At 46.8% G+C, this 26,158-nt stretch overlaps 3 protein-coding genes across 3 annotated transcripts in view; all 3 read right to left on the reverse strand.

Annotated features, from left to right (window-relative positions):
• Window positions 1-4,117: 4,117 nt before the first annotated feature.
• LOC132579946 (nicotinamide N-methyltransferase-like) lies at window positions 4,118-14,480 on the reverse strand. The gene is made up of 3 exons (XM_060250528.1): window positions 14,293-14,480; window positions 7,396-7,603; window positions 4,118-5,510 (listed from the first exon to the last, which is right to left on the reverse strand). Exons 2-3 carry the CDS (start codon window positions 7,476-7,478, stop codon window positions 5,087-5,089), a joined length of 507 nt encoding a protein of 168 aa, XP_060106511.1. The 5' UTR covers window positions 7,479-7,603; window positions 14,293-14,480; the 3' UTR covers window positions 4,118-5,086.
• A 2,241-nt stretch (window positions 14,481-16,721) lies between these two features.
• Window positions 16,722-25,033, reverse strand: LOC132579974 (nicotinamide N-methyltransferase-like). Its single transcript, XM_060250582.1, has 3 exons — window positions 24,803-25,033; window positions 21,861-22,068; window positions 16,722-18,287 (listed from the first exon to the last, which is right to left on the reverse strand). Exons 1-3 carry the CDS (start codon window positions 24,945-24,947, stop codon window positions 17,852-17,854), a joined length of 789 nt encoding a protein of 262 aa, XP_060106565.1. The 5' UTR covers window positions 24,948-25,033; the 3' UTR covers window positions 16,722-17,851.
• LOC132579975 (nicotinamide N-methyltransferase-like) overlaps window positions 16,722-26,158 on the reverse strand; it is a 34,161-nt gene continuing 24,724 nt past the window's right edge. The window contains exon 4 of the mRNA XM_060250583.1: window positions 16,722-17,810. The gene's annotated coding sequence lies outside the window, so the exon portion shown is untranslated. The remainder of the gene's footprint in view (window positions 17,811-26,158) is intronic.

Below are 26,158 nucleotides of genomic sequence, written 5' to 3' on the forward strand. Positions count from 1 at the left end.
GTGATGGCCAGAACTCCCTTCGAGTTCAATTATGCTTGTCACACCCTTGCTCCGCCCCCAGTGTCTCCTGGCTCCACCCTCAAAGTCCCCAGATATTTCTTGAATTGGACTTGGCAACCCTAATTCAGAGGTACATTCAGGAGAAGGCCTTGGCCTCTCTGCCTTGTTGTTGGCCTCCAGAGGAACTGTTTGTCCTCTGAGTGAGAAGAAGAAGAAGAAGATATTGGATGTATATCATGCCCTCCACTCTGAAGAGTCTCAGAGTGGCTCAAAATCTCCTTTACCTTCCTCCCCCACAACAGACACCCTGTGAGGTGGGTGGGGCTGGAGAGGGCTCTCACAGCAACTGCCCTTTCACGGACAACCTCTGCCAGAGCTATGGCTGACCCAAGGCCATGCCAGCAGGTGCAAGTGGAGGAGTGGGGAATCAAACCCGGTTCTCCCAGATAAGAGAGCTATTGCTGACCCAAGGCCATTCCAGCAGGTGCAAGTGGAGGAGTGGGGAATCAAACCCGGTTCTCCCAGATAAGAGTCCGCACACTTAACCATTAAACCAAACTGACTCTCCAGACTGAAAGGAGGCTGGACTAGATGTACCCTCCCTGGTCTGATCCAGCAGGGCTCTTCTTGTGTTCTAATGAAGGCCTCAGCCTCTATCTCCTGTTGTTGGCCCTGCAGAGGAACTGGTTGGACACTTTTTGAGATAGGAGGCTGGACTAGATGGACCATCTGTCTCATCCAGCAGGGCTCTTCTGATGTTCTTAATGACCTGGAGACACTAAGCATTGAAAGGTGATTAGATAAATTCATAGAGGATAAGCCTATCAATGACTACTAACCATGATGACTGAAGGAAACCTCCACATTCAAAGGCACGAATCCTCTGAACCCCAGAATCAGAAAGCAACATGAGGGAAGGCCTTGGCTTCTGTGCCCTATTGCTGGCTATCCACAGGAACTGGTTGGCCACTGGGTGAGACAGGATGTTGGACTAGATGGACTATTGGTCTAATCCATCAAGGCTGTTATGTTCTTATGAAGGCCTTGGCCTCTATACCCTGTTGTCAGCTGTCCAGAGGAACTGGTTGGCCACTGGGTGAGGCATAGGGTTGCCAGGTCCAACTCAAGAAATATCTGGGGACTTTGGGGGTGGAGCCAAGAGACTTTGGGGGGGGGGGTGGAGCAAGGGTGTGACAAGCATGGTTTAACTCCAAAGGGAGCTCTGGCCATCACACTTAAAGGGATTGCACACCTTTTAATGCTTTCCCTCAATTGGAAATAATGAAGAATATTGGCACCTTCTTTGGGGGCTCATAGAATTGGACCCCCTGGTCCAATCTTTTTGAAACTTGGGGAGGGGTGTTTTAAGGAGAGGCACCAGATGCTATACTGAAAATGTGGTGCCTCTACCTTAAAAAAACAGCCCCCATAGAGTCCCAGATACCCACAGTTCAATTTTCCATTACACCCTATGGCAGGGGTGGACAACGGTAGCTCTCCAGATGTTTTTTGCCTACAACTCCCATCAGCCCCAGCCATCGCTGGGGCTGATGGGAGTTGTAGGCAAAAAAACATCTGGAGAGCTACCGTTGGCCACCCCTGCTCTATGGGAATCGGTCTCCATAGGGTATACACAGAGGAAGCAGAACCCCAAAACAGGTCCCATGACTTCTCAACTGCAAATTGGTGTATTTGTTTTCCTGGCGGGTGCACTGCCAGAGGACTTGCACATGGCTCTATGAGGTGCCATCTCTTTAAGAGAAGCTCCCCAAAACTGATTTCAACCAGTTCTAAGACAGAACCAGCTCAGTTTCTTGGGATACCAGACTATACGCCTACCGTAGGAGCCCAGTAAACAAGCGGAATGACAAGCTTCCTCTCTGAGTACTCTTGGGGATCATAAACACATCACTGATGGGCTGCAACAAAGAGCAGATGGCGGGGAATTGCATTGCTGCTGCCTTCGCGGATTAGGGAATAGTGGTGTGATGTAATGCAGCGCAGGATTTTTAATATGCATTTAAAATCAATTTGAAATCAGTTACAAAACCCCCTATTCTGTCATCAAGTATCACCAAGGAGAAGGAAAGCTTGACACCAAGTCCTATTTCAGGGTCCCCCAGCATGGTGGCCATGGGCCCCAGGGCACTAGCCAGTGCTTCCCCTGGCTACCCCCCAAAAAGGTTTTCAGAAATTGGGCAGGGCCACTGTGAGGCAGAGCTTGTTATTGGTGGATCTCTTTCAAATGGAAGGATTATCCATTGCTGGAACTGCAGCAGTGCTCACTGCAAGATCAGTTGGATTGCTAAGGCATTCCTTAATAAATTCCCTTTTTTTGTTTTTAATAAGGCTGTCCAGGGCTTTTTTTGTAGCAGGAATTCCTTTGCATATTAGGCCACACACACCCCGATGTAGCCAATCCTCCTGGAGATTACAGGAGGCCCTGCAATAACAGCCCTGTAAACTCCAGGATGATTGGTTACATCAGAGGGGTGTGGCCTAAAATGCAAAGGAGTTCCTGCTACAAAAAAGCACTGAGGCTGTCACATGACCATGAAGCTGCCTTATACTGAACCAGAGCCTCAGTCCATCAAAGTCAGTATTATCTACTCAGACTGGTAGCAGCTCTCCATGGTCTCAAGCTGAGGTTTTTCATGCCTATTTGCCTGGACCCTTTTTAGTTGGAGATGCCAAGGACTGGACCTGGGACCTTCTGCTTACCAAGCAGATGCTCTACCACTGAGCCCCATCCCAAATCCGATTTATGATTGTATACTAGCTTTTTTGCAATTCTAGATTTCTTATTTCCAAATATCCATTCCCTTATTTTAGTATTCCAGTTACTCATTTTTTGTTTATCAATCTCCAATGGTATCGTTTGAAATAAATATAATAACCTAGGCATCCAAAACATCGATACACTTCTTATTTTAGTAGTCAGACTCATATGCCTTACCCCCACACTGCTGCATATCCCTCGCTATCTTCTCCCATACTTTTTTATAATTACCCTCCACTATCCTATTAATATTTTTATATATTTCTATTCCTAAATATTTAAATTTCTTAACTCCCATCCCTATATTAGTTAACCTATTAATTTCTTTTAAATGCCTTTGCTCCATTGCAAATAATGAAGGATAGGAGCACCGTTTTTGGGGGGGCTCATAGAATTGGGCCACCTGTATTTCTTCGTTCCAATAGCCTGATCCTACTGCAGTTAACTAAACAGTCCAAGATGCCTTTGATAGGGAATGTAGAGCATCCCATTTATTTATTTATTTATTTATTTATGGAGCAGAATATTAGAATGGTTTCTGGCATGCATCATAGAGGCAGGGATCCTGTTTGCTTTTAATAATTGCTAGCAGGTGGTTTTCTTCAGAATAATGGTGCAATCCTATCCTTAAATGACACTAACTGGACAAGCATGGGCATTATAACAACACAAGCATGCTATAAAGGCTGTAAATGTTATTCCGTTGCGACACAATTTCCAGTTTCGAGCCCGTGTTATTCTTCCTAGCAGTCCTAAACATAATTACATCCTTCTGACTTCTTTAAAGCCAATGGGCATAGAAAAGCTCAACACTGTTTAGGCTGAAGAGAAGAGTTGGTTTTTATACCCTGCTTTTCTCTACGCAGAGTGGTAAGGCAGCAGTACTGCAGTACTGTGATCTGAACTCTCTGCTCACGACCTGTGTTCTATCCCAACAAAAGCTGGTTCAGGTAGCCGGCCCAAGGTTGACTCAGCCTTCCATCCTTCTGAGGTTGGTAAAAGGAGTACCCAGCTTGTTGAGGGGGGAAGTGTAAAAAGACTGGGGAAGGCAATGCCAAACCACCTCGTAAAAAGTCTGCCATGAAAATATTGTGAAAGCAACGTCACCCCAGAGTCGGAAACGACTGGTGCTTGCACAGGGGACCTTTCCTTTACTTTCTCTACCCAAGGTCACATGTCATTGTTATGGTAGCATAAACAGATACATGAAGGCAGACCTGTCAGTAAGCTTCATAGACACAGGAAGGTGATGTTAGAGGGTTGAACAGTAAGTTTAAACGCCTACAGATAAACATAGTCATAGGTCACACTTGATGCAACTGGTGATCATAAAGATGACTATTTCCTTTACTCATTTATTCTCCCCATAACATTTTTCAGAAGTATCTTCAAAGTATCAGAAGTAATATCAACATATCATTAAAATCCCCTGCAAGGAATCTTCCAATCTGCCCAATTGTCTAGCAATTCTATAATTCACTTTAAGGGGCATTTTAGACCTTAATTGAGACCATATAGTGAGACAAATGTTAAGGCATTTCAGTCTTCCTTTAACAAGCAAGTATTTTCTTTCTGGGTCTTTAATTGCTGTTCAATTCAAATTGGTATTTTAGTGCTACAAGTAAAACATGTTTGATTTGAAGATGCTTCACTAAATGTGGATGGAGTCTCTCATGTTCCATTTTGACATGAATCTCGCATAAACAAAATGTCTACCTTCTTATTAAATATATATTTTTATATAATATAATACTATATAATATAATTGTTTTGGCCACTGTATTACACTGTATGACACCCAGTGTTGGAATGGATGGGCCATTGGCCTGATTTAACATAGCTTCTCTTAAGTTCTTAATTCTTTCTTCTTTTTATAGGACTATTCAGTCCATTCACATTCACTGATAAGTGTTTAAAATTGTGATCAAAGAGAGAGGAGAGGAGAGGAGAGGAGAGGAGAGGAGAGGAGAGGAGAGGAGAGGAATCATCTATTAAATTTATAGACCCTTCTCCTAAACCAGGGGTGGCCAACTGTAGCTCTCCAGATGTTTTTTTGCCTACAACTCCCATCAGCCCCAGCCAGCATGGCTGATGGCTGGGGCTGATAGGAGTTGTAGGCAAAAAACATCTGGAGAGCTACTGTTGGCCATCCCTGTCCTAAACAATTCCCTCTATGTATTCGCTCTCCTTTCTGTTTTCCTGGATCCTTTCAATCCTGTTTGTTTTCTACCACACTACTTTTGTTTTATAGAATGGTCTAGTAAAGTTTTTGAGGGCTTTTTTCTTTTCTCACCTGGCACCTACATTTCACAACTGTTTCTGGGCTACCAAAGCATACATGCCTCGATTGTTGCTCACATCCACTGAATAAGTAACTCGTTCCATCTTAGCCCAAACAATATCAAAGCCAGCCCCTTTCACAGCATCATCAACAGTCTCCTGCTCCAGGTAGAGGCCGAAGAACCGATTTTGGCCAACCATGTAGAAAGTTGTTTCAATGGCTGTCACTAAGATCATATGCCCTCCGGGCTTCACAAGAGAACCAACATTCTTCACGGCTGAGCTATAGGTGAGCAGGTCTTCACAAGCTGCTTCCAGACAGAGGAGAGAAAGCACACAGTCAGCTGGAGGCACCACCAAGGGAGCAAGGGGGTTGTCCTGAGTCACGTCACATTTGAGGACTTGCTTGATGGTTCTTCTGACCTTCTCTTCCTTTTCAACCCATTTCTCCCTTGGGAAACAAGAGGTGAGGTTGGCACAGCAATCCATCAGGCTATCTTTCCTTCCAACTTAATGCACAAGCAAGCCTTCCTCTTGCTTTAGTATATCAGATTATAGGCCTATCACACAGGGCTGCCAGGTCTCTCTTGGAGCCCTCTAAATTCACATTGGGAGACTCCTGGAGATTTGAGGGTGGAACCAGGGGAGGATAAGGACCTCAGTTGGATAGAATGCCATAGAATCTAACCTCCAAAGCATCCCTTTTTTCCAGGGGAACTGATCTCTGTAGTCTGGAGATAAGATGTAATTCCAGGGGATCCCCAGGTCTCATCTGGAGGCTGGCAGTCCTAGCCTGCATGCAGCATGGGAAGGGAGGAAGGAAACCCCACTGCTCACAGTGGAAACAAGTGGAAGTAGTGATATGTAAAACTGATCCATCCAGCTAAGCATCTTTTAGAAGTAATGCTCCAGTGTAACCCTGGCTGGACACTGGATCTACTATCACAGGCCTTCCTTCCCCCTAGATCCTCCTCCAGGCATGCCCAACATTTCTGGTGAGGCGGGTAGCCACCAGGGATAAGGCTAGGGATGGGCATGAACTGGGAAAATCCAATCCAGTTCATGATTGGACTAAACCACCAACTAAAGGAGAAGATCTGTTAATGAAATGAATGGATTTGTGGTTCATGGTCCTGCAAATCCTGTTAAAAGGGGGAGCAGAAAGCCCAAAAAACAGCTGTGCATTGGGGGAGCAAACTGCTCCCCAATACTCTATTTTTCAGGCTGTCTTGTGGAGTCCCTTTAAACCTTAAAGGGACTGCAGAAGATATTTTGAAAAAAACAGCTCAGCCAGAAGGGAGCAGTCTCCCCACCAGTCAGCTGTTTGGGACTCTCTAATGCAGTCTCTATAGACAGGCACATTTAAAGGGGATGCATAAGGGTGCCCAATATAGTTGAACCCACCAGCAAGCTTTTTTTTCAGCTCAGGTCTCCTGGACCTGAAAAAAAAAGGGGGGGGGGAGGAGGATTTCTGGAAAAAACCAGATCCCAATACCAGCTATGGAATTTTTCAGAAATCTTGAATTTTTCAGGTCCTGTAGACCCAGGAGAAGAAAACAAACAAACAAAGGCAAAGCCATAAAACAGCTAAGTGGCAGAAATAAATTGCTTCTTACAAGAGATGTGAGTTTTCTCGGGGAGGCAGTTTGTACTTGTCATGTCCTTCTGGTGGTTGAGGGCTTAAAGTTTTATATTTTTTTTTCTAAGCTGCTGTTTTGTGAGGTTTATGTGAGTTGTGGGATTTTTGCAGGGCTTTTTTGGGGTAGAAAAAGCCCAGCATGGACTCATTTGCATATTAGGCCACACCCACAATGCTAGGCCAGCTGGAACTGTATTCCTGTGCATTCCTGCTAAAAAAAAACATGCCCCCCCCCCTTCTGTATTGTAAAAAATGTTTTAACTTGGAAGCCACCCTTAGCGCTGAGTCTCTCTGGGTGAATGAGATCTATAGAAGTTAAAGATTCTGGAGACTGCGGGATACAACTCTTTCAAGTAAATAATCTTTCCCCAGCACCATTTCCCCTGGCTGAAAATGCCCCCCGAGCTTTAGCTCCTATAGGATTGCCGGCTTCCAGGTGGCACCTGGAGATCTCCCGCTTTTATAGCTGATCTTCAGCTGGCAAAGATCAGCTCCCCTGGAGGAAATGTGCTGCTTTGCAGGGTGGACTTTATGGCCTTGTCCCATGCTTTAGGCCCCTCCCCTCCCCAAACCCCGCCCTCTCCCGGATCCACCCTCAAAGTCGCCAGGTATTTTCCAACACAGACCGGGCAGCCCTGTCCTGTAGGGTAACAGGCAGGTGCCTGTACTGTAACAAATGCCAGTTGATGCCCCATACCTGTCTCCTTCCAGCTCACAGACAAATTTCACTATCGAGCTCCAGTCGAAAGCTCCCGGCTCCTTCCTCAGCCACCGCTGCATCTCCTCCCGGTTCTGGTCAGTATAATCTGTGGCGATGATCTCTCGGAAGGACTCGCAGGCCGAGAGGAACTGGTAGATGGTGGGTCCACTTCCGATATCAATCAGGGTGTCTCCCTTAAGGCCATCTGCATTATAACACAAGAATGATATTTCCCACCCCCCATCTCCTCCTCCTTTGCTCCACATTATGCTTTTTTATTGATGTTATTTTTGGAAGAGGGTGTTAGTGGGCAGAAGTCGTCTGAGGTGGCACCCTGGGCTAAGCTTGTTACATAAGAAACAAATACCTTGGGCAAACTATCACCAAGGTCATTAGGGTTTGTAGAATCTTTCGGGCTCAAGTGCCGTGTTCTACTGGAGAAAGTTTTTCTTCCAGATGTTTCGTTCTCGGCTGCGGAGAACATCCTCAGTGGCGTTGCAGCCAGAGCAGGCGCTCTGACTTTCTTGGCTGCTCTGACCTTCTTGGCTGCTCTGACCTTCTTGGCTGCTCTGACCTTCTTGGCTGCTGTGCATTCACTCAGTGCACAGCAGCCAAGAAGGTCAGAGCGCCTGCTCCGGCTGCAACGCCACTGAGGATGTTCTCCGCAGCCGAGAACGAAACGTCTGGAAGAAAAACTTTTTCCAGTAGAACATGGCACTTGAGCCCGAAAGATTCTACAAACCCTAATGATGTTACCAGCCGTGAAAACCTGAAATCTTTGATATCTCCAGCGGCTTTGGAAGGTCCCTCAGAGAAATGCTCTTGATAGAGGTGGGGAAAGCAATCTTAACCCTTTGCATTCTGAGGATCCAGCCACTTTGCTTAAAAATGTGGCTTCCAGTTGGCAACCCATACTTTCAAGGGTTGCCAGCCTCCAGGTGGGATCTGGGGATCCCCTAGAATTACAGCTCACCTCCAGACTACAGAGATCATTTCACATGGAGGAAATGGATGCTTTGGAAGGTGGACTTTATGGCATCGTACCCTACTGAGGTCCCTGTCTGCCCTACGCTCCACTCCTAAATTTCCAGTTATTTTCCAGCCTGGAGCTGGCAACCCTCCCCCCCTCCCCCCCCACACACGCGCTCCCCAGGGGGAGCTGGCAACCCCACCTCCTTCAGCCAGTTGAGATTTTACACCAATGTTCACTTGAACGCTCCTCCCTGCATGTTTTAAAGCAACATTTCCTGCATAAAGTGGACTCAGAGACCAAAGGGATGGATTTAACGCTGTTCTCCCCCTGCTGTGCTAATTGAATCAACGCAGGGAATTTTTCTGCAGAAGGACACTTCAAAATATGACCTCCCCTTCCCTTCAGTCTGACGTGGGAGAGTTCAGAATTCAACCCCCTCATCCTGCATAAGTCAACTCCGAGCGCCCTCCCTGTCTCCTGTTGCTAGGGTTGCCAACTGCCTGGAGGCAAAAATGTCCTGCCCTTTCAGCAGAGACTTCACGGCTTGTTATTTACCTCTCCGCTTCCACTGCCAGTTTCCGCACATGAAGCCTCCGTTGAAGGGGCAAGGCAGGTTTTCTCCAGCTTGTTGGCACCCTGCCCTGTTGCTCCTTCCTGTTTCCTCTGGCCAAGACTCTGCTTGTCGAAAGCTATCTGATGCCCCAGTTACTTCCTGGAATGTTTTGCCCTTCTCCAAAACAGAGCTCACCTTTTTTCTACTTGTTTATATTTAAAAAAAAAAAATCAGATAGATTCGAGTCCAGGAGCAGCTTGGAGTCCAAAAGGTTTTTTTTGTTGGGGGTGGGGTTTGAGCTCTCAAGAGTCAAAGCTTTGAGAGCCAGTCTGCTGTAGTGGTGAAGTGCGCAGACTCTTATCTGGGAGAACCGGCTTTGATTCCCCATTCCTCCAGTTGCAGCTGCTGGAATGGCTTTGGGTCAGCCATAGCTCTGGCAGAGCTGTCCTTGTGAGAGCCAGTTTGGTGTAATAATAATAATAATAATAATAATAAATTTTATTTATATCCCGCCCTCTCCGCCGAAGCAGGCTCAGGGCGGCTAACAGGACATGGTATATACCATGATATTGTATAAAACAATTGTAAAATACAGTTAATAAATACATTAAAAACAGTTACATAAAATTTAAAACTACAATAAGTTAAGGTGCTACATTCAATAGGTATATTCCGATGGCTAGATGTCGCATTCAGAGTTCCTTATAAGCTTGCAGAAAGAGGGTGGTTTTGCAAGCCCTGCGGAACTGATTAAAGTCCTGCAGGGCTCGCACTTCCTCCGGTTAGTGGTTAAGTGCGCGGACTCTTATCTGGGAGAACCGGGTTTGATTCCCCACTCCTCCACTTGCAGCTGCTGGAATGGCCTTGGGTCAGCCATGGCTCTCACAGGAGTTGTCCTTGAAAGGGCAGCTGCTGCGAGAGCTCTCTCAGCCCCACCCACCTCACAGGGCGTCTGTTGTGGGGGAAGAAGATAAAGGGGATTGTAAGCTGCTCTGAGACTCTGATCAGGGTCGGATCAAGGGAGGGCAGATTGGGTGTTTGCCCCAGGCGCTGACGGGAGGGGGGGCGCCAAATTGGGTATGGAGTCCATTGTATTCTATGGGAAGATTAGATAGAATGGTCCATAAGGGGGCATCATTTTTTAATTTTGTCCCCCCTCAAAAACCATGTAGATCCGGTCCTGACTCTGATTCAGAGAAAAGGGGGCGGGGTATAAATCTGCAGTCGTCTTCTTCTCTCTCCCTCTCTCTATTGTTTACCGGTTTCGTTACCGCCAATTGTTTACCGGGTTCGTTACAAGGTGCTGGCCATCACCTTTAAAGCCCTATATGGTCGAGGACCTGCCTACCTTAGGGACCGCCTCTCTCCATATGTTCCCCAGAGAGCACTGCGATCAAGCTCAAAAAATCTTCTTGAAATCCCTGGGCCAAAAGAAACCAAATTAAAAACTACTAGAGAACAGGCGTTCTCTACAAAGGCCCACCAATGGTGGAATCAGCTGCCGGAAGAGGTGCGGGCCCTACGGGATCTTAACCAGTTCCATAGGGCCTGCAAAACTGCCCTCTTCCAGCTAGCTTTTTAAGACGGAACTCTTGATAAGATCAATAACACCGAGGCATCTTACACACAATTCGATTGTATTATAATATACTGTTTTATTGGTTTTACTGTTTAAATTATTAATTATATTATATATTGTTTTATTTATATTTGTTTTTATTTATATATTGTTTTATTTGTCTTGTTAGGTATAAATAAAAAGTTTATCTATCATCTATCTATCTATCTATCTATCTATCTATCTATCTATCTATCTATCTATCTATCATCTATCTATCTATCTATCTATCTATCTATCTATCTATCTATCTATCTATCTATCTATCATCTATCTATCTATCTATCTATCTATCTATCTATCTATCTATCTATCTATCTATCTATCATCTATCTATCTATCTATCTATCTATCTATCTATCTATCTATCTATCTATCTATCTATCTATCTATCTATCTATCTATCTATCTTGTCAGATAGCAGTTGGAACGGGGGTCCCAGTCTGAAGGTGAGAGGGGTGTTGCAAAGAAGGGACTTAGGATGCAGAGGTACCCTGCAGATTGGAATGAGCCCCTGTGATTTTTCTGCCCCCTCAGCATTGCTCCCTTGTTTTCATCAAGCTGATAACATTTTGCCTGGCCCCTTGGCATCCAGACTCCTTTCTTTGCAATGCCACTCTAACTTTCAGCCTGGGACAGAGAGCCTCAGGCTGAGAGGTGATATGATCACCATCTTTCAGTACTTGAAGGGCTGTCATATAGAGGATGGTGTGGAATTGTTTTCTGTGGCCCCGGAAGGTAGAGCCAGAACCAGTGGGTTGAAATTAAATCAGAAGTGTTTCTGGCTCAACATTAAGAAGAACTTCCTGACTGTTAGAGCGATTCCTCAGGGGAACAGGCTTCCTCCTCGGGAGGTGGTGTGGGCTCTCCTTCCTTGGAGGTTTTTAAACAGAGGCTAGATGGCCATCTGACTGCAATGCACATCCTGTGAATTTAGGGGGAGGTGTTTGTGAGTTTCCTGCATTTTGCAGGGGGTTGGACTAGATGACCCTGGCAGTCCTTTCCAACTCTAGGATTCTATGATCAACATCTTCAACTACTTGAAGGGCTGTCATATAGAGGATGGTGCAGAACTGTTTTCTGTGGCCACAGAAGGTAGGACCAGAACCAATGGGTTGAAATGAAATTTCCGGCTCAACATTAAGAAGAACTTCCTGACTGTTAGAGCGATTCCTCAGTGGAACAGGCTTCAGTGGAACAGGAGGTGGTGGGCTCTCCTTCCTTGGAGGTTTTTAAACAGAGGCTAGATGGCCATCTGACAGCAATGAGGATTCTGTGAATTTAAGGGGAGGTGTTTGTGAGTTCCCTGCATTGTGCAGGGGGTTGGACTAGATGACCATGGAGGTCCCTTCCAGCTCTATGATTCTATGACTTGTGTCTAATGAACAGAGCTTTGTCTCTCAAACGCTCGCCCCCCCAAAAAAAATCTTGTTTGTCTTGTAAGTGCTAAGGATAAAGGTAGTTCCCGGGGCATGCACTGAGTCATTACTGACCCATGGGTGATGTCACATCACAGCATTTTATTGGCAGACTTTTTGTTACGGGGTTGGTTGCCCTTGCCTTCCCCAGTCATCTGCGCTTTACACCCAACAAGCAGGGGACTCATTTTACTGACCTCAAAAGGATGGAAGGTTGAGTTAACCTTGAGCCAGCTCATGTTCTTATGTGACACAAAGTGTTGGACTGGATGGGCCATTGGCCTGATCCAACAAGGCTTCTCTTATGTTCTTATGTTCTATGTTCTTCTTTTGCACCTGGTCTTCCTAACGGCAATCTCTCCAGACAACTCAAAATGGACCCCCAAAACAAGATGCCTCTTGGGCAATCCCACGCAGTCCCTCTAAGCACCCAAATGGCAGGAGAGAGAACGGCAGAGGAAGTCTGTCCTGTGCAAGAAAATGCTGAATGGGGAGCATTCTCTGGAGCATCCTCTCCAGTCCCCAAACTGGGTCTGACAAGGGGTCGAGCCATGCATCTTGCCAGTGGGGAGTATCCCCAGTAGAGAAGGCAGGCAGGAGGGAAAGGAATAGGGGTGTGCAAAAGGAAAAAAAATGGGAAAATTCAGATTTGGGGGTATTCGGGGCTAAAATATTCAGGAGGTCGTATATCTCCTAATAGCAGATTTGGTGGCAATTTGCAGCTGCAGTATATGACTCCCAAATCAGATCAAAGCATCTGATTCGGCTCTATACGGCCTGCATACAGCCAAATCATCGGTTTTTTCGAGGGCGTATTTGGTTTGGCTGAACCGAATGCACACCCCTAGTATGGACTAGGCCAATCTTGTCAGACCTCAGAAGCGAAGCTGAATGTTGGTAGCTGGATAGGAGACCACCAGGGAAGGCTCTGCAGAGGCTGGCAACAGGAAACCGACTCTGCTTCTCCCTTACCTGGGAAGCCCCTTGCTGGGGTGGCCATAAGTCACCTGCAACTTGACAGCAGGTGACACACAGAGGGAAAGGGAGGGGGTTGCCAATCTCCAGGTGAGGGCTGGAGAGCTCCTGGAATGACAGCTGATCTCCAGACTACATAAATCATTTATTTGTTTGTTATTTTAAAACATTTTATTTCACTTCTCCAAGGGAAAAAAAGTCACGGCTTTGGAAGGTGGACTGCATGGCATTATTCCCGAATCCAAGGTCCCTAAACTCCACCTTCCAGGCTCTACTCTTTAATCTCCAGGTATTCCCAAACTCAGAGTTGCCATGGCAACCCTACAGAGAAAGTAGCATGTAAGCTCTGCTGCTTCTGACCACGTTCTGTGGAACGAGAGTCCCAGCTCAGCGGATACAAAAAGGCTCCAAGACTTCAGAGTCCAAAATTTCTCTCTATAACAACCAACTTGGGGTGAAAGAAGGCTGATTCCTCCCTCTTCCTTGGAATTTTATCTGATGAAGGGGAGTTTTAGCTCTCAAAAGTTCATACCCTGGAAGTCTCAGAGTTTTCTAAGGTCCTCCTGGCCTGAGACCAAGCTGTCCTTCTCGAAAACTGTCCTCAGAACTGGCCTGTTGGCATTCTGCTTTCTAATCTAAATGCCTTCCTCCAGCCATGACCCCTCAAGGGCAGAGGGAAGTTGAGTTCTCCCTTCCCCTCTCCAGTTATGAACTGATGGGGGATGCTTCAGTGTGGGCAGTCCGGTGGGAAATAAAGTGGAAAAATCCTCTGCATCGTGTACAGCCAAGTAGATGTCAAGTATTCTGGACAGTAAACAACAACCATGAGTGTAGCCAGGCCAAAGAATGCAAGCCCCGGATCAGAACATGCCTAGAAATTTGGGGGTGGAGACTGGGGAGGGCTGCAGTGGCTGAGGGACTTCAGCAGAGCATCATTCTAGAGCAGGGGTAGCCAAACTTGCTTAACACACAAGAGCTGCATAGTAAAAATATCAGATGTTTGAGAGCCACAAGACAGAGGGAGGAGGGAGAAGTGGAAAGAAAGCAACTTTAACTTTAAATGCGTTCTCCAACCCGCCAACTGGCTTGGTTTGGAGAAGCGATTTAAAGAGACAAATGCCTTCTCTAAGCTGGCCAATAGGTGCGAAAGAGCCACATGTGGTTCCCAAGCCAGTCAGGTTAGAACGGATAAAAGGAGGTACTTCTTTTATGTGGCTTCTTCCCAAGCCACAGTTTGGTCACCTCTGTTCTATAGATCCTACCTTCTAAAGCTGCCATTTTCTCCAGGGGGGAAGCAGTTGCAATTCTAGGAGATCCCGCAGCCCCGTCTGGAGACTGGCAGCCCGGACAGACTCACCCAAAATGAAGGCCTTGTGAAGGTTTTTCAGGGAGAAAGTTAAAATGGTGTTTTCTGCAAAGCTGTCCGGGCTCAGAGAGTAGTAGGTTTTCACATAGTCTTGGGGACCAAAATGCTGCAAATAATCTTCTTTGCCTATTCAGGTCCTCTCCTCCATGGTTGCCGCCCAGCCTGCAAAAGTCGAAATGACCCTTGTTCCTATTCAGCGCCAAGTTTTATAGCTTTTCTTTGCCCACCCCCGTCTGGCTGCTTCCAAAAGCCTGACCTCCCACCCCCCAGCCCATCCAGATGCTTGGAAAACAGAAACCCAGCCAGAGGGCTGAAGGGAGGATCGACTGTGACTGAGGAGCAATTTGCGGTGTGTCCTTACGGCAAAGTGAAGCAAACATGTTTATGTAAACCCAGGGATTGAGCATAATATCACATTGTCAGCTCCTGAACTGACTTCGCTCTTAGGCCTTAAATAACCACTTGGCAGGCAGATATTAAATGGTGGAAGCTTGTCCGGGAGTGGAAGTTCCCAACCTCCAGGTGGTGTCTGCAAGTCTACTGGGATTGCGGCTGATCTCCTGGTGACAGAAATAAATTCTCCTGGGGGACACGTGATTCACCTTTGATTAAAGGATATTTCTTGCTAAACAAAATAACTGACAATAAACTTGTTTCTGATACCTCTTGAGCCCGTTGTTTTTCCCTCCGCAAGCAGGAACCTTTCCTTCCGTGGAATCCGGGCTCTCCAGTTCAAGGTGGTTTGATATCATCCGTGGACTATCTTTCTCTACTAGCATCGCTCTGATCTCCTCTGCCTTTTCATTCCTCTTCCCCTCTCTCCATAACCGCCTTTCTTTTTCTTTTTAAGTTGTGTTTGCTTGTCTCTTCGTTTTTGTTTGGTTTTTTATGAGCGCTCCCAGCTCTATTTATATGGTCCCCAGAATCAATAATATTCATTTTGCTTGAGATTTTGGAAATGTACTTTGTTCTTACATTTCCCAATGTTTGATATACAAAGAAAGATCTGCCTGTTTGGGTATTGCTTCTTTTTAATAAAGTTGAATTGTTTTAACAAAAATGACAAAAATAAATACATTCACCTGGGGAATACGGCCACTTTGGAGAGCGTACTCTGAGGCATTACACCTGGATGAATCCCCGCCTCTTCCCAAGCCCCGCCCTCCTCAAGAGCTGCCCCCAGTCTCCAGGTAGTTTCCAGCTGGCAACTGGTGACCCTACTTCTCTGATCCGGGTGGGGGATCTCCCGCCCGGGAGGTTCTCAACCCACATTGGGCCAGAGGGGGGAAACTTCCCCCGCGTCGCTGGTGCGATGACATCACTTGGAAGTGACGTCATCAACATTGGCACCCGTGTGAGGCCACTCTAGGTGTTTCCAGGAAAACTCTATGGTTTCCCCGGATGCTCTACCCATTTGGGAGGTAAAACTCTATGATGCAATAGGTGCCATAGAGTTTGAACCTCCCAAAAGGCTAGAGCATCCAGGAAAACCATAGAGTTTTCCTGGAAACACCTAGAACGGCCCCCGCATGGATGCCGCCATTTTGATGACATCACTTCTGGGTGATGTAATTTCATCTCACAGCACGCTGGGGGATGAAGAGGACTTGGCAACCCTAATCTCTAGCCAGCCCAAGCAGGCCTCGTTTGCCCAGGGCTCTCTTTTCTTGCATCAGGTTTCTTTTGACTGGGGGTGGGGTGGGGTGGCATATGCTAATGAGTTATGCTAATGAGCTCCACCACCTATTTTTCTACAAAATGATCCCTGTTTCCTGCAGATACTCAATCTGCGACCCATTCAGGGAACAAGAGGAACTAAGTTGGGGTTGCCACGTCTGACTCAAAAAATAGCTGGGGTCCGGGGAGCAAGAGTGTCCCAAGCATAACTGAACTCCAAAGAAGGTGCCCCTATCCTTTATTATTTCCAATGGAGGGAAGGCATTTCAAAGGTGTGCAGTCCCTTCCAATGGGATGGCCAGAACTCCCTTTGGAGTTCAATTATGCTTGTCGTACACTTTCTCCTGACTGCACCCCCAAAGTCTCCTGGCTCCACCCCCAAAGTCCCCAGATATGTCTTGAATTGGACTTGGCAACCCTAGTTGAAATTGTCCCCACTGACTATGGTTGCCAACCTCCCAGTGGTTAAAAACCATGAAAATAACTCACTCCAATGCAAAAATTGCAAAATATACATTCTCTTAACAATCAATATGAATAACCAAACATAGTCGACTCAGCCTGAGCCATCCCACCATGGCTTGCAATGTCAGATCCAACTGGACAGAAGCTCTTCTCGTGATCTTAACACCACGGGGGTGGGGGTAACGCCAATGGTAAAGTATTAACTTTCTGCTTGTCTTTGGCCATCACAAACAATTCCTTCATCACCCTAGAGCAATGGAAGACACAGACTCGCCAGGTTGAATGGAGGTGCTCATTATATGCTTTATTGTGCATAACATACCAACACCACAACAAAAAGTGTGCATAATAAATGAAGAAAGGCAATCAACCTAGGAAAAATGCAAACACCAATAACGTAGAAAAATATTCTCTAAAAGAGCACATGAGCTATGCCTAGGGAAGAAATGCTATTCTTCTCCAGTCCTCTGTGGTAGGAGACTCTGGTTCTGACCCCACTGGTGGACCTCCTGATTGCCCTTGACTACAAATGTAGACAACTTCAAGAGGGGACTGGATAAACATATAGAACAGAGGTCCATAAGTAGCTATTAGCCACAGCGTATTGTTGGATCTCTCTGTCTGGGGCAGTGATGCTCTACTTTTGGTGCTTGGAGGGCAACAGTGGGAGGACTTCTGCTGGAGGATCTTCTGATGGCCCCTGGGTTGTGGCCATGCTGCGTTATTTGTTTTCTTGGGATGTGATTGGATACATCTTAAATCCTTATAATTTATTATTGAAAATTCAGCTTAACTTTTATCGTGATTCATGTAATTTTATTGTTGTATTGAATGTTTTGTTGAGTTTTTTCTGTTGTTAAGTCTAGTAGTTAGTTGCTATGCCATTTTGTTGCTATTGCAATAATGACATTGATTGATCAATCGATTGATTAATTGATTGATTGACACAGTATTGGACTGGATGGGCCACTAGCCTGATCCTACATGGCTTCTCTGATGTTTTTAGGTTCTTGCACGGTTGGCAGAGGAGAGATGAACCACCACACCTTAACAAGCCAGTTTTAATTCACACAGCATTAAAAAAAATGAGCAAAGAATAGCCTATGTATTTATTTCCTTTGTAGTCTGCTTTTCTCACTGAGATCCAAACCAAATTAAAGGATATAAAACAAGGCAATCCAAGAGCATAAAACAGCGAATGAACAGAGCCATTTCACAATCTAGTTCCACCATCCTTCCCAGCAGCCCTAGCTGTGATTTCCATTTTACAGGTTAGAGAACTGAGGCTGAAAGGAAAGCAGATATAGCCAAGGCTGCTTAACGAGCCAACGGCCAGAGATGGGGGTGGATCTTGGGCCTCCCCAGATCTAAGGTTTCCCTCGGCACCCCCTTTGGCTCCCTTACTGCTTTATGCCTCTTTCTCCTTGCGGGCAAGGAGACAGAATTTACTAGTGAAATCACAGGCATCATACATATCCTTGTCAAACCTGGGCTCTGCCTCATACTCAACAACGGCAAACCCGGTTGCATGGAGAGCATCTCTCAGGTTCTTCTCGGTCAGGACCAAGCTGGAAAACTTTCGGGAGCCAACCATGTAGAAACTACACCCCAGAATCCCCACGAGCACCAGGGTTCCCCCAAGCTTCAGCAAGGAGCTGATGTTCTTCAGGGCAGCCTGCATGCTGCTCAGATCTTTGCAAGCCGCCTCCAGGCACTCCACAGCCAGCACGCAGTCCACCTGCGGCAGGGTGACGGGGGCCAGCGGGTTGCTCTGCAGGACGTCGCAGTAGAGGACCTGCTGGACGGTTTTTCTCACCTTGGCCTCCTTCTCAGCCCATTTGTCCCTACAGGAAATTAAAAACAAACAGGTGATTTGGCAAGCCATTAGGCCAGGGGTGGCTAAACTTGCTTAACTTAAGAGCCACATGGAATAAACATCAGATGTTTGAGAGCCACAAGACGTGAACATCAGAGGACGGAAGGAAGGAAGGAGATGGGGGAGGGAGAGGTGAAAATAAAGCAATTTTAACTTTAAATGCATTTCCCAAGCCACCAGATGGCTTGGCTTGGAGAAGTGATGAAAAGAGAGAAATGCCTTCTCCAAGCTGGCCAACAGGGTGGGGGGGGGGGCTTCAAGCGGTACAGTCTCTGGCATTGTGGGGAGGGGGAGATGGGGTCAGGACCACCTTTGGGGAGAAGCCAGTCCACCCACTTCAGTCTGCTGGGAGCCTTTGCCCTCTGCCTTCCCCTTCTTGTTCTTGATCCCCTTTGGGATTTGCACTGGGAGTTCTGGCAGGCTGTTTGTTCTAGTGGCACAACAAGGCTGGCACTCAAGAGCTCCTCGCCAAGGCTTAGCGGAGCAAAGTGCAACGGCTATGGGACAGAAGACACTGGCAGAAGCAGAGGTCAGCTTGGGCCAACTTTTCAGCTAGCTGCACGCAGTTCTTGATGCACAGCCTGGAATGGGGGGCCGGGGGGGGGGAGGTGGTGGTTTGCACTGCCATCTTCAGGTTGTGAAACTCCTGGAGATTTGTCCAAGTGGGCAGCCGTGTTGGTCTGAAGCAACAGAACAGATAGAGAGGAATTACTGCTAAAATTATTTGAAGCTGCAGAAATGGATATTTTAACTACAAGGTTAAGGGATGGAAAGGTGCAAGAATGTAAAAAGACTTGGGAACCATTATATGTTTGGGCAAGAAGTATGGGAATTAGTTGGAGAAAATAGAATTTATGTGATTGTAACGGCCTCGAAGTTCCAAGGTTGAATGGGGGGATGGTGGTGGTTTGGATGATTTATGTATTGGTAGTAAGTGTTTGTTAGTGGATTATGTATAATTGTTTGTGATGATTGAATTAATAAATCGTGAAAATTGGAAAGAAAAAAAAAACAAGCAATAGAACAAAACAGGAGTCAAGGCGCACCTTGAAGACCAACCAAGTTTTATTCAGAATGGAAGCTTCCGTGTGCTAGAAGCACACTTCATCAGACAATAGGGTGGAATGCCCAACAGTCCTAAATATAGAGAAAGTGGGCAGTGAAGTAATATGCGAAATCATGGAAATGTTTGTTAGCAGATTAAAAGAATCACAATTTGGGGCCTGGTGATTGTTAGTTTATGTTAACTGGGCTGCATCAACAAGGGGGCAATATAAGTCAGAACAGCAGATCGATGTCTATGTCATTCGTTGTGAAGTGCCATAAATAAGAGTCTGTTGTAGTGTTTGCTCTGGGTTTAAAATGAGGGCATTAGTTTCTCAGAGATTTAATTTAAACATGTGCCACACATATAAATATCATTCTAGTCTGCCATTAGAAAAAAAAGAATACATTAAAATATAGTGGAAGATGGGTTAGTAGATATAATGAGATACACAGCCAATATCCCTTATTTATTCCTCCTTGATCTTGCTCTGTAGCTCCTGTACAATTTATCTTTCCTCAGTCTTAGAGGCCTTGCTCTGTAGCTCCAATATTCCTCCTCCATCTTAGGCGTAAGGGCAAAGGAGACGCACAAGGCCTTCCGTCTTATGGGCTGTACATTGGGGTTCAGCTGCAATGACATCAGAGAGAGCCAGTTTGGTGTAGTGGTTAAGTGTGTGGACCCTTATCTGGGAGAACTGGGTCTAATTCCCCACTCCTCCACTTGCACCTGCTGGAATGGCCTTGGGTCAGCCATAGTTTTACAGGAGTTGTTCTTGAAAGGGCAGCTGCTGTAAGAGCTCTCTCAGCCCCACCTACCTCACAGGGTGTTTGTTGTGGGAGAGGAAAATAAAGGCGATTGTAAACTGCTCTGAGATTCGGAGTGGAGGGAGGGATATGAATCCAATATTTTCTTCTTCTTAAATGTTGACTCAAGGCAAAAAATATATGTTACATTTTCTTCCAGCTGCATTGTAGTCTATGAGGACTATTATAGTCAATGGGCCTCACAGGCTATAATGGAGAATCCATCTGTGGGTATCTGGCGCTTTAGGGGTGGCTGTTTTTTTTGTTTTTTTAAGTAGAGGCACCATATCCACAGCATAGCTGCTGGTGCTTCTCCTCAAAAACGCCCCCAAGTTTCAAAAAGATTGGGCCTTGGGGTCAATTCTATAGGCCCCAGAAAGAGATGCCCCATCTTCCATTGTTTCCAATGGAGGGGAAAATGCCTTGTGGGCGGAAGCAGAAATTTTTGAGCTGCCTGTTAAAGGTTGTGCACCAGCAATTCGCAGTCCAGCTTAGAGGGAACTATGGCAGTGTCAAACTATGACAAGAGAGGCTTGGGTTTTAATCCCCTCTCAGCCATGACTGTGGGCCACGCCTTACACCTGAGCTCCCTCACAGGTAAGGCTGTTGGTAAGACAAACCGAAGGGATGAATCATGTATGTGGCCCCAAGCTACTTGGAGGAATGGCAGAACAAACACATTTAGGTGCACAGAGAGTTTATTTGTTTGCTGACTGTACATCTCTAGGCCCAGTACACCTCCACAGCCCCCTTGATTTCAAAACTAGGCTTGCCAATCCCCAGGTCCCAGCGGGAGTTCTTCCGCTTTCCCAGGTTCCTTTCCGCCCCCAATCAGCTGGCCGCCGGTGGGAAGCCCCGCCTCCAGAGGACCATGTGCCTTTCCACCTCCGGAGGCTCCAGTCTCTGATTGGAAAGGCTTCCTCTTGGGATGGTGTGTCTGTGTTACTTTGAAGAAGTTGGCAGCAACTCATGAGTAGAGAGGCCAATCCCTCACTTCAGAGTCGCCAGAAACGGGGCGGGGGGGGGGGGGAGGGAAACGTCTGCTGAGCACTTCATTATTCCCTATGTAGAGATCGATTCTCATAGGGTATAATGGGGAATTGATCAGGAGGTTTTGGGGGCTCTGGAGAAGCTGTGTTTTGAGGTAGAGGCACCAAATTTTCAGTATGTTATCTAGTGCCTCTCCCCAAAGTACCCCCCAAGTTTCAAAATGATTGGACCAGGGGGTGCAATTCTATGAGCCCCAAAAGAAGATGCCCCTATCCTTCATTATTTCCTATAGAAGGAAGACATTTAAAAAGGTGTGCTGTCCCTTTAAATGTGATGGCCAGAACTCCCTTGGAGTTCAATTATGCTTGTCACACCCTGGTTCCTGGCTCCAACCCCAAAGTCTCCTGGCTCCACCCCCAAAGTCCCCAGATATTTCTTGAATTGGACTTGGCAACCCTATCCAAAACCCAGTGTGAGCTTCTAATCAGCTGACCTTTCCATGCCCTCCCCCGAGCTGCACCGGTTTCCGTCCTTCCATGGTCAGCAACTTTCCTCTTCCCCAGCAGCAAGAATGACTCCAATTATTCTGTGACGTCACAGCTGCTCTTAAGCAATTGGGGGTCTGCCTTTAGTGGCTGTGATGGCAGTGGGGTGAGGGGTGGGACAGGGTTGGAAATCCACCTTCCTTGAGCTGCCATACCTGTTCCCTTCCAGCTCGCACACATGCTTCACAATTGGGGCCCAGTCAAAGGCTCCCGGTTTCTTCTTCAGCCACATCTCTATTTCCTGGCGATTCCTGTCAACAGGATCTGAGGCCACAATACTCCCAAAGGACTCGCAGGCGGAGAGGAACTGGTGAATGGTGGGGCCACTGGCCAGGTCGAGAAGGGTGTCTCCTTTCAGGCGTCCTGGAGGGAAGGAAGGACAGGTCAAGAGAACTTCCTTGAGAGCAAGAGCGAGGCCCAAGTCAGGGAGAGCAACTCTCCGTGTTCCATCTTCCTCCCTGGAACTGGAAGTGAGTCCCCTTCAGGCTTCTTAAGGTATTTGGCAGGTCCTACCACAGGAAAACCAAAAAAGTCAAAGACTCCGTTCCAAAGAGGACTGTCTCAACATCAGAGTAGCAAAAATCATACAAAATGTATCAAAAATCCTACAATTACATCTATGTGCACTTCAAATAGAAGAAAAAGAAGACTGCAGATTTATACCCCATCCTTCTCCATCCCCAAATCTCCAATAAATAAATGAAGAAGAAGAGGAAGAAGAAGAAAATGATGATGATATTGGATTTATATCCTTCCCTCCATTCCTAATCTAAGAGTCTCAGAGAGGCTCACAATCTCCTTTATCTTCCTTCTTTTTTGAAGTAGAAGCACCTCATCTACAGCATTCTTCCACAATGGATATAAACGAAAATAAAGGAAATGGAGAATCCACAAACATCCAACAAGTAAATCTTTTTAATGAGAACCCAGTCACTTTTACTCCATGCAATCAGGAAACCTCCAGATTAGTTGTGTACAATAATAAATTTTTTGATAAATTTTGTATGATTTTTGCAACAGTGAGTTTGAGATTAACTTGGCATGCTTTTTTTTTTTGGCTTTTCCGCACCGTGTCGCTCATTGGGTTGCCTACCCCAGGGGAAAGCAATCAGTCAAGGCTGCCAACCGGCCTGGAGAAAAATATCCTGCTCCTTCTGTAGAGGCTTAATGTGGGGAAATGGGCAGCTGAAACGTTTTATGGCATGAGGGAAGCAAGTCATAGCACCTGGTAAGTGTCATCCCATTTAGGAGGGGGGCTGTGACTCAGGGGAAGAGCTTCTGCTTGGCATGCAGAAGGGCCCAGCTTCAATCCCCAGCAGCATCTCCAGTTAAAAGGGTCAGGTAGGAGGTGGTGAGACTCTGGGGAACTGATGCCAATCTGAGAAGACAATACTGACCCTGATGGACCAAGGGGGGGTGGTGGTGGTCTGATACAGGAGAAGGCAGCTTCGTGTGTAGTAAGCCTCTGTTAAAGGAGCAGAACATGTTTCCTCCAAGACTGCTGGCAACGCTGTTCCTGTGCGGTCCAAACTTTTGGCGTGTGGGACCTTCTCTTCCTCCTCCTCCTGCTGCTGCTGCTGCACTCTGATATCGTTGAGTCTCCAGTAACTGGATGGCTGTTCATATCCAAAAGGACAGGCTGCCTTTGGAGGAGTGGGAAATCAAACCCAGTTCTCTAAATCAGAGTCCGCCACTCTTTGCCACTACACCAAACAAATTTCCCAATCCAGAGTTGGCAACCCTTTGGGGCAGGAGCAGAAGCCAAGTGCCAGGAGGGGTAGCTGAGCGAAGAACAAGCCCTGGTGGTGCCCTCTTCACTGCTGAGTGAGCGTGTCTTGTCCTTCTTCTGAGGACAGGCAGGCAGTGCAGCCATCTTCCTCTGCACACGTCTGGCCAAGCAGCAAGTCCGCACAAAAGGCAACAGCCCTCGCTCCTGCCTCCGTGGGGGCTCATGACTCAGCAGGTGGGGCTGCCTGTCCCAACACGACTCAAGCAGAACAGTTCTTCGTTACAGGTCAATGTACACTGTTCAGTCTTGTCGATGCCGGGATTAAACCCTGTGGAGGCCCCAGGCAGTCAAAATCTTGGAAGTCACCTTGCAAATTTATCTCAGAGTCCGAGTGCTCACCCTGCCACCCGCGGCCCCCACTGCAGCCTGAAGGCACCTTCTCCAAAGCCCCTTTGCCAAAGCTGCGGGGGAGAGGCAGAGAGAGGCAAACTTGGCTATGCCACCAGCAGCAGCTGCCCCAGGCAAGTCGGGCAAAGAGCGGCTCAGTTGCTGGCTGCATGTGCAGGCTCTGAGGGCTGCAAGCAGAGTGAAAACTGGGGGGAAAGCCAGCCTGGGGCCTCAAAAGTGTGGGGGCCCACAGGCCAGTGCCTCCTTGGCCTAATTGTTCATCCAGCCCTGAGTCTTGTCGTACTTTGCTAATTCAGCAACACCTGCGAGTTGTTCACACCTACTAAAACTTTCCACTTTGCTCTGAAATCCCTAAAAACTGGGTCTTCTGCACCTTCTTTTTTCTCCTGCACCCAGGAGAAAAAGTTCTGCAGCCAGATTGGTCCACGCAAAATCCAAAGACAAGGGGGGGAAGTGCAATCTCCTTTAGGGATGCCAGCCTCCAGGTGAGGCCTGGAGATCCCTCAGAATCCCAGCTCATCTCCAAAATACAAAGGTCAGTTTCTCTGAAGAAAATGGATGCTTTGAAATCTATGGCTTTGCACCCCACTAAGGTCCTGTCCCCAGGCTCCATTCTCAAATCTCCAGGAGTTTACCAGCCTGGAGTTGGCAACCCTCCCCTCCCCTGTTGCCCACCAGTGACCAAGTGGAAACTGGCCAACGTCATTCGGCAGAAAAATGTAGGAAAAAAGGTGCAAGGGGGGGGGGAAAGTTCTTGTGAGTCCCTATGTGTTTCACAGTTCACTTTGCCATGGGATCGTTTTCACTTCCCCCCCTTGAACGCTAGGATAAGTTCGGAGGAAAAGGACCAACTGAACCAGTTGAAACCGCAACCATGCCACCCTTAAAATACCCTCTCTGAATCTCCTTCATGCGTCAGGCAAAGTTGCCCATGCAAACCTCACAGTGGCGATGACATACCTGCAGCAAAGGTCTTGCAAAGCTGTTTCAGGTAAAATTCAAGGGCTTCATCGCCCAAGGTGCCCGCTCCAAACTGGAAATATTCCAGATAAGCTCTGGGATCAAACTCTGCCTGGTAAACGTCTCGTCCGGTGAATTCTGCCATGGTGCGCTCTCTCTTTCCCTCTCTCTTTCTCTCTGCGGATCTTGGAATATGTGAACTGGGCTCCCTCCCCGGGCCTCTGTCTGTCAACACAAGAAGCGCTCAAAGAGCTGAACATCCAGCACCTGGCCTTCTGCCATTAACCCTTCCCCGTTCCCAAGAATGGCAGAATCACCTTAACAAGTGCATTGAAATTCCTATTGTTTACTCTTCAATATACTTCCAAATTCATACAAATGTCTGACTGGCCCACTGGCTGTTCCCCCACTGAAGACAGCCCACTTGGCATCAGCTGGGCCCCAGGGTCTATGCCTTCTCCGTTGTGGCCCCCACTTTGTGGGCGCTGCCTTTAGAAACCATGGGGAGGTGCTGCAATTGCATTTGATTGACTCAGGTTCTAAACGGGGTATAAACTGGAGGCGTCTCTCGAGGGGTGGGATTTTACTTTGGGGGTTTTGCATTGGGATGTTTTTAAATTATGATTAGTAAGCTGTCTTGACTCACAAGGCAAAGTGGAGTATTATCTTGTAATAAATAAAATAAAAGGACGTTTTTGCATGCTCTCCTTGAGTACAAAGTGCAGCTGAAATCTCCCCACTCTTGGGAACATTTATATAGTCTGAACGCAGACATTACAACAATCCCTAGTGGGTTGTAAAATCTAAATTGCCTACATTTGAATGGCGCAACATATTAGATTTGAATTGAGGGCTTCCAAACCTTCCATTGCCCTCTGAACCCAAGACAGGGAACAGGGCAGAAGCTTTGGGCATGTAGGTGGCCAGGCTTGTGTCTGGCATAAACAGAGGTTTGCTGCTGATATCTAAATGCTACCTAGGGATGCCAGCCTCCTGGTGGAAGCTGGAGATCTCCTATAATTACAGCTGATCTCCAGACTACATGCAATGCTTATTCATTTATTTAAAAGATATATTCCACTTCTCCTGAAGAAAATGGATGCTTTGGAAGGTGGCTTGTGTGGCATTGCAGCCTACTGGGTCATTATATTCTACTGAGGTCGTTTTCCTCCTTCTTTGGTCCCCATTGGGGAGAAAGACTATACTTTTCCTAGGTAGAGGCTGCAGGGAGGGGGGAGGAGATGTAAAGCTGAAGTCAGATTAGTTCCCCAACAGATAATGCCCTCCTTGAGGCACATACTCTATGATATGCCATAACACAACAAAAACCCCAAATTATGCCACAAGCTTATGCTA

This window comes from Heteronotia binoei, chromosome 12 (assembly GCF_032191835.1).
Source record: "Heteronotia binoei isolate CCM8104 ecotype False Entrance Well chromosome 12, APGP_CSIRO_Hbin_v1, whole genome shotgun sequence".
In the NCBI taxonomy this organism is placed as follows: domain Eukaryota; kingdom Metazoa; phylum Chordata; class Lepidosauria; order Squamata; family Gekkonidae; genus Heteronotia; species Heteronotia binoei.

What these genes read in the sequence shown, in the direction of transcription:
- LOC132579946 (XM_060250528.1), bottom strand. Translation starts at nt 7,478, where the DNA reads ATGCAGCGGTGGCTGAGGAAGGAGCCGGGAGCTTTCGACTGGAGCTCG. An exon ending in TGTGAGCTGGAAGGAGACAG is followed by an intron (nt 5,511 to 7,395) that starts GTATGGGGCATC and finishes TTGTTTCCCAAG; the next exon opens with GGAGAAATGGGTTGAAAAGG.
- LOC132579974 (XM_060250582.1), bottom strand. Translation starts at nt 24,947, where the DNA reads ATGGCAGAATTCACCGGACGAGACGTTTACCAGGCAGAGTTTGATCCC. An exon ending in TTGCAAGACCTTTGCTGCAG is followed by an intron (nt 22,069 to 24,802) that starts GTATGTCATCGC and finishes CCTTCCCTCCAG; the next exon opens with GACGCCTGAAAGGAGACACC. An exon ending in TGCGAGCTGGAAGGGAACAG is followed by an intron (nt 18,288 to 21,860) that starts GTATGGCAGCTC and finishes AATTTCCTGTAG; the next exon opens with GGACAAATGGGCTGAGAAGG.